General features: G+C 36.8%; 2 protein-coding genes across 3 annotated transcripts in view; both read right to left on the bottom strand.

Annotated features, from left to right (window-relative positions):
* Positions 1-12,457, bottom strand: part of chst12a (carbohydrate (chondroitin 4) sulfotransferase 12a) — a 458,541-nt gene that overhangs the window by 60,450 nt on the left and 385,634 nt on the right. The gene's annotated exons all lie outside the window — the stretch shown is intronic.
* Positions 1-12,457, bottom strand: part of snx8a (sorting nexin 8a) — a 28,491-nt gene that overhangs the window by 14,531 nt on the left and 1,503 nt on the right. For both annotated transcript variants that reach the window (XM_007247796.4, XM_007247797.4), the window contains exons 2-10: positions 11,571-11,698; positions 9,582-9,711; positions 6,152-6,342; positions 3,698-3,818; positions 3,306-3,442; positions 2,080-2,160; positions 1,808-1,968; positions 862-991; positions 133-201 (exon numbers count right to left, since the gene is read on the bottom strand). In XM_007247796.4, the coding sequence (XP_007247858.3) occupies positions 133-201; positions 862-991; positions 1,808-1,968; positions 2,080-2,160; positions 3,306-3,442; positions 3,698-3,818; positions 6,152-6,342; positions 9,582-9,711; positions 11,571-11,698 (1,148 nt within the window). The remainder of the gene's footprint in view (positions 1-132; positions 202-861; positions 992-1,807; positions 1,969-2,079; positions 2,161-3,305; positions 3,443-3,697; positions 3,819-6,151; positions 6,343-9,581; positions 9,712-11,570; positions 11,699-12,457) is intronic.

Raw genomic sequence — 12,457 nt, 5'->3', positions numbered from 1 at the left:
CTGTGAAAATGTCCGTAAATCCTTTTAAAATGATTTGAATAACCTCCTCTACTTATATTTATTGTTCCTTTAGTTCACAAAGTTAGAAATCAAGCTGATAAAGTTCTCACTACTAATCACAAACCTACTCACTTTGTACGACTGCAGCAAATCTAAAAAGAGATGCAGTTTCTCCACCACGTCGTCCTCCTCTCTTCTTCCCTGTAGATGAAGAACACAACACACACAATGTTAGCCCTTTCAAAATAACTGTTTTTGTTTGGACGATATATTGTCACAAAAAAATAATGCAATAAACAACATTATTGTAATTTTTTTTTTATTATATACCACAATTATAATGTAATAGTAGAATAATGCAATTACACTTTATTAAAAAGCAATGAACTGTTTATTTATTAGTATTTCTGACATTGTAATGTGTAATATAGAGATTTTGGTACCACTTTAAAATAAGACTACCTTTATAAAGGGACTATAAATTGTTTACAATTAGTTTATTAATGGTTACTAATTAGGTTGTAAATGCCTTTAAAATAATGAATAATCAGTTATAATACATACATAGAAAGGGCAACAATATAGATGGCTGTGGGTTCACTATTTGGCAAACAACAGGTCATTGTTGCCCTTTCTACGTATGTGTTATAACTGATTATTAATTATTTTAAGGCATTTATAACCTAATTAGTAACCATTAATAAGCTAATTGTAAACCATACAATAAACAATACTGCAATACTAGTTAATACTAGGTCTTCAAATATGACAGAGGTCACAGATATTGTACAATAAGTCTTGTAAGGTAATTATTGTGACATGTACTGCGTACACGATCAGTGTGGATGAATGATCCAGTACCTGTTCGGCTGCTTTATCTGCCAGTGAGGAGAACTCTGAGGACAGGCCGTGCAGAGAGTGCCTCAGATCCCCCCACATGCTCTTAGATAATCCCAGTACAGGAACTGGTGAGGAATCAGAACCCAGAGCACTGAAAGAGAGCATGAAGAGAAAACAGATCAAGACTGGCATTTAAGCTACATTAGGTGCTCTATCGTACACCCAGCACAAGGTGGGTCATTGCTATCTTACACCCCGTCAATAGTCTATTTTTACGCCTTACGCACACACTGTTAAAATAGCATCAGAGTTTAGGAATAAATCTACACTGATGGGTGCGGTGGTCTGGAGGTGAGGTATGTTCAGGTAAATTTCTGGCGTGTTGATATTTTGGTGGCGGAAAACACAGGTGCTCCACTGACTGATTAAAACCTAGACAACAGTCAACAGTCAGCCAATCCTATCTTAGCCACTAACACGCTGCAGAGCACAAACCTGACATTTAACTCAACAATAAATAGAATAAAGAATAAAATAACATTGCTGTTGAGCTGCTGGTGTATCTTCACAGCATGAACACTCAGATCAGTATCCTCTGCTGAGACACACAAAGCGCCGTGCTGTTAAAATACAAATGCACCAAAGTCAGAGCTCACCTTCCTCTTAAAGGGAATGATGACTGGCACAGTGATTGGCTTATTTCATGTTATACCCAAAACACAACAAAATAATGATCAAAATATGATAAATACTGTATATTAAATTTATATTATTTATTTATCATTAGTAAAATATTGTGATTTCGATTTTTACCATATCATCCAGCCCTGAAGTAATAATGAATAAAGCTTGAGTGTACATATCATTTAAAGTCTGTAAGTCAGGCTTTACTGAAGTATTAAAATAATCTAGTGCTCCTCATATTGCGATAAATACGGTATGCGTAGGTAAGTGTGTGGGGTTTTACCTCAGCTCCTTCCCAAACATGAGCAGATCTGTGGCGTTCTCCTTGGAGCGCTCTGCCATCTTCTCTGCTCGTTCTCTGAGCTTCTGGAAGCTGTTGTGGATGTTTCTGATCAGTTCTCTGCTCGCCGAGAAGCAGGACTGGATATCCGCAGGAAGATATTCCTACAGGACATAAAAGAATTACTTTAGGAGAACATTGAACACAGTCTGACAGACTGTGCAGAACCCAGAGAACTAGGGATATAAAGGAGAAAGAGGATATAAAGTTCAAACCTTGGCTTGTGTTGCGTATCTACACGTCATGAACTCGTCCCCCATTCTCTTGAAAGAGTCCCGCAGCTTCGTTTGGACATCCTGAAAACAGAAACAACACAGAAAATAGTCAAATAAACTCTTAATGGCCTCTTAATTTTTTTCCAAAGCTGTATATTGTGATATTGTGATTTTTTCTCATATTATCCAGCCCTACATGACATTGAATTTTAACACCCAGAACTACTTTAAATATAGAGGAGATTACACCATTATGACCTCACTCTCATGACCTCGTGATCCTTGTGACCCAACTAACGGATGAGCAACAAAAGATGCAGGTTATAGATTAAAAATGAGGAAAGCATGTGATACCATTTCCTCTATGAAACACGGTGGAATATTTTTAATGTTGCTGTTGGAGCTGATAGTAGAAGCTAAATACAGATGTGTACTGAGACATCTTCAGTACTCAGTAGTTTAATACTCAGAACTACCTAAAACCTTAAACCCTACAGATCTGAGCATCACAGCACTGCAGCAGGATGATGACCTGAGATATGACAAAAAGTGCAGCATAGTGGATATGGCCTTTTAACATCAAGTGCTGACTCCTCCTAGGAGTGAGTTACACTGAATGAGGTTTGGAGGCTAAATGCCAGAAAAAAAGCAGGAACAGAAAATGGCAACAAAACAGTGCGAAAAGTCACCAGGGAAAGTACCCAGAATCTGGTGATATCTGTGCGTCATAAATTTGAGGAAGTCATCGCTGCAAAGAGCAAATGTCTTGGCTTGATACTGTATATATTTGGTAGAATAACCCTTATATATTTGGTGGAATAACCCTGGTTTTTAATCACAGTTTTCATGCATCTTGGCATGTTCTCCTCCACCAGTCTTACACACTGCTTTTGGATAACTTTATGCCTTTAATTTTAAATTTCAAGCAATACATTTTATTAATTAGCGGTATTAAAACAAGGAAGACACAAAGACACACTAACACGCCCTAAATCAAGCTGCACGGTGCACGGTTGACGGCTCACCTATAGATAGCTTAAATAGGACCCATAGTGTAACTTGTGTTACACTAATGAATACACTAATGAATAAATAATTGCTATTATTTTCACATATGATTTATGATTTATGGTTTAGGACTTTTGTCTATCACTGTCCAATTACTTACAGATGGTACTGTATGTTTGTACAGATTGCACTCTGAAAGGATATATAAGCAGACGTACTGAACCGCTGAAAGTCAGGAACGTCTTGACGAGCTCGTCCTCAGAAAAGAAAGGATGCCTCGCCACGAGGTTCAGGAACCTGCCCAAACCACGCCGCCGTCCCTCGATGAACTCTCGCTCTGACACTGAAGCCAAGACTGCAGGAGAACAGCAGCGCAGGAGACTTAAAACATCACTCAGACACAGAAAAACACAGCTAAACACTGACAACCTGCAGGAATACTGTTTTCTGCGCCATAAATAAAAGCACTGTCAGTCCAAAGTGTCCAAAAAAGAGCTCTAAACCACAGCTGACATGAATGACTGACAAAACACTATAATCCACAGCTTTAATTACACACCACTGACCTCCCGTGATTTTATAACATGAATTACACACAATAAAGCCCTACCTCCTTTCAGCACTCTTTTGGGAGGTAAGGCCGGGACCGTCCTGTAGGCGTACCTCTGCAGCAGAAGCTCGTGGAAGACGTCGAAGTCACTGTAGCGCCGATAGACTGAAATTTTGAAACGCTGAAAAAACATAAATGTTTAATTCAATTTAATTTGATTTGATTTTATTTGTATAGCACTTTTTACAACAAAAGTTGTCACAAAGCAGCTTTACAGAGAGAAACAAAACAGGTCCACTCCTCTCATGAGCTCACTCACTCCTCTCAACTCCCTTTATAACATTTCAGCAGTTCAGAAGACTCTGCTTCTGCCTTGCTGAAATATGCAAGGCCTTTCATGAAATACCCTTTCCTGAGGGCCTGAAGATCTCCAGCATCCAATACTGACTTTTAGCCTTGTCCCTTACACACAGGGATTTCTCTAGATTCTCTGAATCGTTTGACAATATTATGGGCTGTAGTTGGCGGGATATCTAAAGTCAATTTTTTACACAATTATATGAACTTTCTACTCCTTACATTTTAAAAATAGTCTCAAAAATAGCCTCATTACATTAAGCTTTTGTACTTAATGACATTATTTTTCCCCTTATATTACTTTTACTTTTATACTTTAAGTAGTTTTGAAACCAGTACTTTTGCACTTTACTTAAAGTGAAAAAAAATCGAGTTGATACTTCAACTTCTACAAAATAATTTTAAACCCTAGTATCTATACTTCTACCTACAGAGTAATGAATATGAATACTTTTGACACCTTTGCCCAAAGGTCAGTGCAGTGTTCTTTATCTTCCTTTAAACCTGGCAAAAATCAAGATTTCTGTCCCATGTTTTACGGCATTTTAGAGTAAATTCTTTGGACACCAAACATTTCCTGAATTTCCTGGCTGAATGAGTACATTTAAGGTGAAAAGAGAAAAAGTGTAATTGTTCTTTCTGACAAAACGACTGGATGGAAAACAAGCGGAAATGCTGCGGCAGCAGCTTAAGAGAGACGCTCCTGAGCAATGACTGTTTTTTGGACACCCACTGGATATTTAATATGTTATTGTTCTACACTGTCTGTGTTTGAATTTAGGGTCTCTGAGCTCTAATAGCAGATGTGTTTGTGTGATTTTTATAAGGGAAGTGTTGTTAAGGGAAGCTGCTGTAAAAAGGAAAATTCCAGACAAAATTTATAATACATTTCTTATCATCCAGAGAGATCAGTGGAATATACCCCGAAATCCCCAGAAAGTTGAGTTAAAATAAAGTGCTATGAAGTGTTCAGTGTTTTAACAGTCACATTTTAACTACTGCTCACAACGTTAACGTGTTAAGCATTTTTTCTTTTTCACACAAATGTTTAACACACTTTTTTGTTATTAATGATTTTACATAATATCAAATTTGGCCCCAACTTCCTGCCAAAGTTCACTTTCTTTCTCCAGCAGGCTGTTGACGCATTAGTAGTTTAATTAGAAATGTTAACTCAATGTTTCTACTACTTTCAAGCTCATTTTAACATTTTTAAATGAAATTGTTTGTTTTTATGTTGAAATATGGATTAAATCTTTAGTTTGTTGAGCCGTGCTGTCCCTTGTAAAAGAAAACTGTACTTAAGTATATTTCTTAAAAGTATATTTAACATAGAAAAGTACATACTTTTTAAAATTAAAATATGTACTTAAATACATACTAAATGTACTATTATAAACACAACACAACATAAAAAGCATTAAATTGTGCTTTTAAGTGATTTTTCTTATATACTTAAGTATATTTCAGTATGTGTCTTTAAACACCTCTTTTAATACATTGAAGTATATTGCAACTTTTTTACTACTTTACATATTGAGGTACAAATTGTGTACGCCTCAATGCTACTGGAAAAAAATACACTGAAGTACACTTTAAGCAGTATTTAATGTCAAGACATATATATATATATATATATTCTATCAACACAACATATAGCTTAGAAATACATTTTATTAAAATACAGAGAAAGTTTATTTAATATGTATTTTCATAAAGTATATTACATTGAAAATGCACTTTTACTATACTAATACTAATACTTTTAATGCTCTTGGGAATACCTCCTTTTCACAAGGGGTGGTAGCATTATTTTCCTTCATTAAGGCTTAAAAAGATAAAAGTGAAACTGAAAGTGAAGCAGTGCTCTTTTCATTATGTAAGTGTCAAACATTAAGACAGTCAGATGTCAGATTAAAAGATGAGTAAACAGCCAAAATGAATATGGATTTGGTCAGACAATCGGATTTGGGCCACTTTTACCTGTTATGTGAATGTAGCCAAAAAACTGAAAATGGATTTTGCTATTCACACTTCTACACATTTAAAATTAACACACCTTCCTCACATATAAAAATCTGATTTTGTCTGCTATGTGTATGTAGCCCCTATGTAAAACCTCCTGCATGTGTTCGACTATGTGTCTCCACTGCTCACCTGACTGGTGACCTGATATTCCACATGTTTGAGGAACAGGCCTTTCTTCTCTGGAATGAGGTCCACCTTTATCGTGTCCTTGCTCAGCAGGTTGGCCAGGGTCAGAGACAGGAGCAGAGGGTTCTCCTGGACCGGCTGCATCCTCAAGTTCTGCAGGTCCTTTGGCTCTCCTAGCTGGGGCTTAGGAAACTCTGTGACAACATGCACACACCACACACACACACACACCATACACTTCATGACTAACAGAAAGGTGCTGACAAAGCTCTATTCAGTCAAGTGTGACTAACAGAAATTCCTATGTACACAACAGAGCAGGTAGTTAAAAGGTCACGTCTGATTAGAGCAGGCCATCAGAAAGTCCCCCGGGTTTTGACGAACAGGACATACTTAATACTAAAGTAAAAAAAATATGAAGAAAAACATATAGAATTATTTAGTAAACAAAAACATGTTAAACAAAGCAGAATGGTTTCAGTTAGCAGCTGTGCTGAACTCATCAAGAGTTAATTACTTAACTTTTTTGTCCTCTTAATGTCTTTAAGAGCATCAGTTGTAAAGAGGTAGAGTTCAAGAACTTTGAAAGTATCCTAATGAGCATTATGATGAAACTGGCTCTCATCAGGACCACCCCAGGAAAAGAAGAGCAAGAGTTACATCTGTTGCACAGGATAAGCTAATAATACGTTATTACAAGACTCCTTATGTGTTCCTTCATAATTTGAATGACTTCAGTGTTACTTTACAATATAGGGGAAACAAAAATAACATTAATAAACATATATTAATCATATATAATACATTTTTGGGCACAGAATCATTGTTAGTCATGTGACAATGTTACATAATAGCAATTCTGAGGGCGGGAGAAACAAGTCAGGAAGTTGACTCTGCAAAATACCACACAGGAGGACAGGAGGCAAGATAACAAAAAAAAACATCTCTATTATCTTGTACAGTTACATGCCAGAAAGTAGTTCATGGAAATAGTGTCCCATGACTTTTTTTGCAATGTCTTATGTAGACTGAAGAATGCTATTCTGACTTGAGTCACATGTCTGTTCCCAATAATAACTTCTATTCATATTAATTAATAATATTAACCTTCTCTGACAAACAATATGAAATGTCAAATCCCTCTGATACCTACTTTTAGGCCTCTCTCCAACTCACTTACAAGGTAACACCTCAGAACTTATACAGGTGTGGGAATTCTCAAGTCACGGGAATTCAATTTACATACTGTTATCCCCTGATTCTTTGTACATTAATGTACAATCTTTTACTTTGCCTAGGTTTTACCAAACTTTCCAAAATGAATAAAAATCAAATTTTACAGATACACAGAATAATATACTGAATATATACAAAGTAGACAACAGCCACAGAGTCTGTGTTTGGTGATGCAAAGCCCGGTTTCTCCGGCACATTCCACACAAAGGCCTGGGTGGAGTGAAATGGCATGTGACAGACGGGAAAGCTCATGCTTCAGGGAGAAACAGGACACATCAGCTTTCGCTCCTCGCAGCTGAGCTGCCACAAGGCCAGCACCTGAAATAACACCAGGCGCCCTAAAATAATGCAGTTCTGAAAGAGAGCTTTAGCTTGAGGTTACGAAGATGAAGAAAAAAGCCACCGTTCAGAACAATGTCGGCTTTAAACGCAAGCAGACGGAGTTCTCAGACTCTTATTCTGACCACATGCACACAAACCAAAGAAACCATTAGGATTGGCTTTAGGATGCAGATATCAAATTTACAGCAAAACTAAATGGCCTGCAATATAATCACTGTGACGCTGAGAGTCTCACAGAGTGGGAGCCCAGTCAGGCTAAAGCACAGAAAGTGCTGACCTAGATGTTGCTTTTTTTTTATTCTCAGTGAAAGCAATGATTACACAACTCATAATGTATCTGTGAGAACGTTCTAGACCAGGAATCGGGAAAGACTGAAGGACTCTTCAGACTTTTTTTTTCAGGGTTTTCAGATATCTCTGCTTTATGTTGTCCATTCACTACACGACTTTGAAAAAACTCTAAAAAAAAAGACTTTTAAAAAGACAGACTAAAGTCCGACAACCTCTCACATCTAAAGACAAGTCACAGATTTTTTATTCACAGACCAAGACTTTGCTAAGACTGGGGATTACTATTTCTGAGATGATTTCCCATCATGCTTCTGGTGGAGTTTAAATACAATACATAATACGTATTAAGTTACACATAATGTCTATATTAATACTGTGTTTTATCAGAGAATCACAACTTTTGTCCCCATCAACTGTTTATTTTTCTGCCACACTGTTAGTTCTTAATATTTTATTAATAGAATATATTTTGTGTTCAACCCTTTTTTTGCTACAACCTTGTATAGCAAAGAATCATAATCTCACTGCTATACATTTGTTTTAGATCAATTTTATGCAATAAAGAACAACATTCTTGCAAAATGTGTATTTATTAAACTTGTACAGTAGTGCAAAACAAAATAATTTTAAATATAATGATGGAAAAGTGCTAACTGTGTTTAAAATACTGTACATATTAAAGTAAGAACCATATAAGGTATATTAACTGCAAAATGTGTTCTTTTATAAATCGCTTGGAAACAGTCACGTAAATTGTTCTTGCTTTGCGGCTTCCCGTAGCTCTCCTATTGGTTGTTGACATTGTTAATGTCACTATTTGCGTGAGCTGAGTCTCAAGACGCCAGGATAAGAAAAAGACTTTCATGATTTTATCCCGACTTTGAAAATTTGTCTGCAACAGTGAAATTGCTTAAAAATCATTAAGAGTCCAGACAGTCAACCATTACATAACCTGTACTTGTAAACCTAGACGTAGGTGGGAGAGGAGTGACTACACACTGACGGTCACTGTCTACTTTATGCAAATAGATGGTGCCTGAGGTCAATTGGAAAGGTGTGAGTTTTCTCATTTAATCTTTGCTGCCCAAACATTAGGCACAGCCAAAATATCACAATATTTAACTGAACCAACTTAACAGTTCACAATACAAGACTTAAAGACATGATCTACGCACTCTTTCTGTCTGAACATTCTCACATTGCAGGATTTTTACTACTTAATTGTTATAAAAAATATATTTTAACCATACAAGTAACTGGAACCTATAAAACAGCGAGTAAGTAAGAAGTTCATTTTGTTGCTAACTGGGTAAAGTCACAGCAGCTATTAGATTTTACAGTGCAGGAATCCAGCACTCCAGGACCTTCAGGCACATGATAGGAGGCATGACGTATCTTCTGAATGCTGACGCGCAGAAAACTGTGCCTTTACTAGCTCCCACTATGGCAGCACATGACCCGTTATATGGAGTAATTCATTTAGGGCCAGTCAGAGAGACGTTTGTCCATAAAATGCTTGGTGAATTTCATTTCCACGGGAGAGGTCAAATGGGCTGCTACTTACCTTGTATGCAGTGCTCCAGGAGCTTAGGGCTGGGGTGCTTTCCTTGTTGAGCAAGCGCAATCAGAGCCAAGGCCTTGTAGAAGGATACCTTACTTAGGAAGCCGTTGCCATTATCGACATGTTCTGTAATCTGGAGGAAAGACAGAAGTGTTGCTGTTATCTGGAGTGAAGATAAGAGCCTTTAAAAGTGTCACAAGTGTTCATGTGCTTTCAACACACTACTATGTAGACTCTACAGTACTAGACTGTAGAGTCTTGAACTACATCAATATACTAGTGCATCAAAAAAAAATCATTGAAAAGTTACTTTATTTCACTAATTCAGTTCAGAATGTAAAACTCATTCATCGTTTATTTCTTTTATTGTTGTTGATTATGGCTTACAGCCAATAAAAACCCAAAAATCAGTGTCTCAGAAAATTAATTAGTACTTTTGGCAGTGTGGGCAGTGTACCAAGTCCTGCTGGAAAATGAAATCTTCATCTCCATAAAAGTTGTCAGTAGCAGAGGGAAGCATGAAGTGCTGTAAGATTTTGTGGGAAAACAAAACTGCACTGACTTTAGACTTGATAGAACACAGTGGATCAACACCAGCAGATGACAGACATGACTCTCCAAACCATCACTGATCATTTTATTTTCCATTTCATTTGTAAATCAAGGGAGCAGAGTCTGGAGAAAGAGTGGCGAGACACGCAGTCCAAACTGCTTGAGGTCTAGTGTGAATAGTAGAATAAATGTTTCCCTCCCTCTGAACAGAATGAGTGCGATGATATTGGAATTTTATCGAACGATAAATGTCTACATTTTTCAAATCAATACTTGCTGATGTATTTATTATATACCAGAAAAAGACAAAGCAATGCTGGTCGCACTACTACAGTTGGCCAACACTTCGTTGTTTGGTGCGGTGCAGTGGATAACACCACTACCTGCCAGGGAGCTATGGTACTGGGGTTCAATTCCCGGTCTGAATTAAAATGCTGCACTACACTAATAAGAGTCCTTGGGCAAGATGAAGTCAGCCACCGCCTCTTTTTAAACTGCTGCTGATGCAGCATTGCCAAGTAGCATCACTGAGCGCTCGGAGGAAAGCGCAGCCACTCAGTTCTGATACATCAGCTCACAGACGCCTTGTGCTGATCGACATCACCCTAGGAGTGATGTGGGGAGAGAGTGCCATCTACCCACCCAGAGAGAGAACAAGACCAATTGTGCTTTCTCTCAGGGCTCTGGCAGCTGACAGCAAGCTACATGAACGGGATTCGAACCAGCGATTTCCCAATCATAGTGGCAGCGCTTTAGTATGCTGGACCACTCGGAGCCCTGATTCATGCTTTTTATTTAAATGAATTTTAATATTTCTATTGTTTATTTAACCTGTTAAATTAAAAAACGGTTTAATATTATAATAAACTGTTATTATAACTGTTACTATACTATTATTATAAACTGTTATAAACTGTTTATTGAAGCTGTAACCTATGAAGTCTATGCAAGGACCAGGTAGCTAAATCAATGTAAAACAAAATCAAATATTTTAGGAGAAAACTTTTATTTTATTGTTTTTATGTTTATTGTTTTATTTGTAAAGTTATGCCAGTGTGTCTAGTCTATTTGTAAATTATAATTATGTATATTAGCATTGGCAGACATATACAAGTGTATTATTGGATATCAGCATTTATTTTTCAAGACAACAGAGAGGTTTAATCCCAAATTACAGTCAGACTACTCCCTCATTACTGCACTATACATGTATAAGGCAGGAAATTACAGATTCTAAATGTAAATAGAGTATTTAATATTAGTGATTGAACAGTATATACAATTCATCATATGTGAGTTTTCAAAAAGCTCCTGCACCGAGAGCATTTTGTAAAAGCTCTGTTTTCAGTGACCAGTGGGAGGAACAGGAGGCCAAAACACATATATTTTTAGAAATATCCAGATGCATGTGGTCAGGGCCGTACTGTGACATTAACCAACCTGGTTCTGCTGGTTGAGCGAGAGATCGGTTCCGTTGAGAAGTCTGTGGAACACATCGATTTGCACTCGTTCGTCTGTCCTGCTGCTGATAGCCTGATGCACTTCTCGATAATACAGAGGGACTGATCCTGAGGTTGAGGCAGAACAGATAAATAATTATATTACAGGCCCTAAAACATACAGTTTTGACCAATATGTAACATTACAGTTTAACCAAACACAAACAGAGAGGTGAAGAGGAGAATAAAACCACACTCAAGTAAAAGTCAAACTAGAAGTAATGACTTTTGGACATTACGAGGAGCTGCCCTTTCATTCATGAAGTACACACACACTTAAACGTTACACACTTACAGAAAATACAATTTCTTCAGTGTAACATAATGTAAAACATTACTCCATTACCCCTGTGCAACTAAGAGGCAATGCGCAATTATTTTTAAATACAGTCTTAAGAGTTCTTTACTGTTTATTATTTATATTGTACTATTTATTTTATATATTTTTTTGTGCCATGCTTTCCCTTTGCTGCTGTAATACTGTGAATTTCCCCACTAAGGGACTAAAAAAGGTTTAAAAAGGATCTCTAATAAAGTCAGCTACAGCTACAAGTAGGCCTGGCTATATAATTGGGATAATACAATGTGTTGCCAATTTAAGACGCATTATGCCACTGATATAATGATATTACAGCAGCATAATAATACATGTATACATTATATTGAAAGGGCAATGAATGGTTAAGGATTATGAACTTCCAGAGACTTAAAATTAAAGTAATCTAAAGTACATGAAATATAATACTTTACAATAAGAGTACATTAATTAACAATACTTACGGCAGAATTTCTCAACTAATTATTAAACGACACTAGTTAAGACATTAG

The sequence above is a fragment of the Astyanax mexicanus genome, chromosome 3, assembly GCF_023375975.1.
Source record: "Astyanax mexicanus isolate ESR-SI-001 chromosome 3, AstMex3_surface, whole genome shotgun sequence".
In the NCBI taxonomy this organism is placed as follows: domain Eukaryota; kingdom Metazoa; phylum Chordata; class Actinopteri; order Characiformes; family Acestrorhamphidae; genus Astyanax; species Astyanax mexicanus.
The sequence above is the reverse complement of the archived record's forward strand: the minus strand, read 5'-3'. Positions and strand labels throughout refer to the sequence as shown.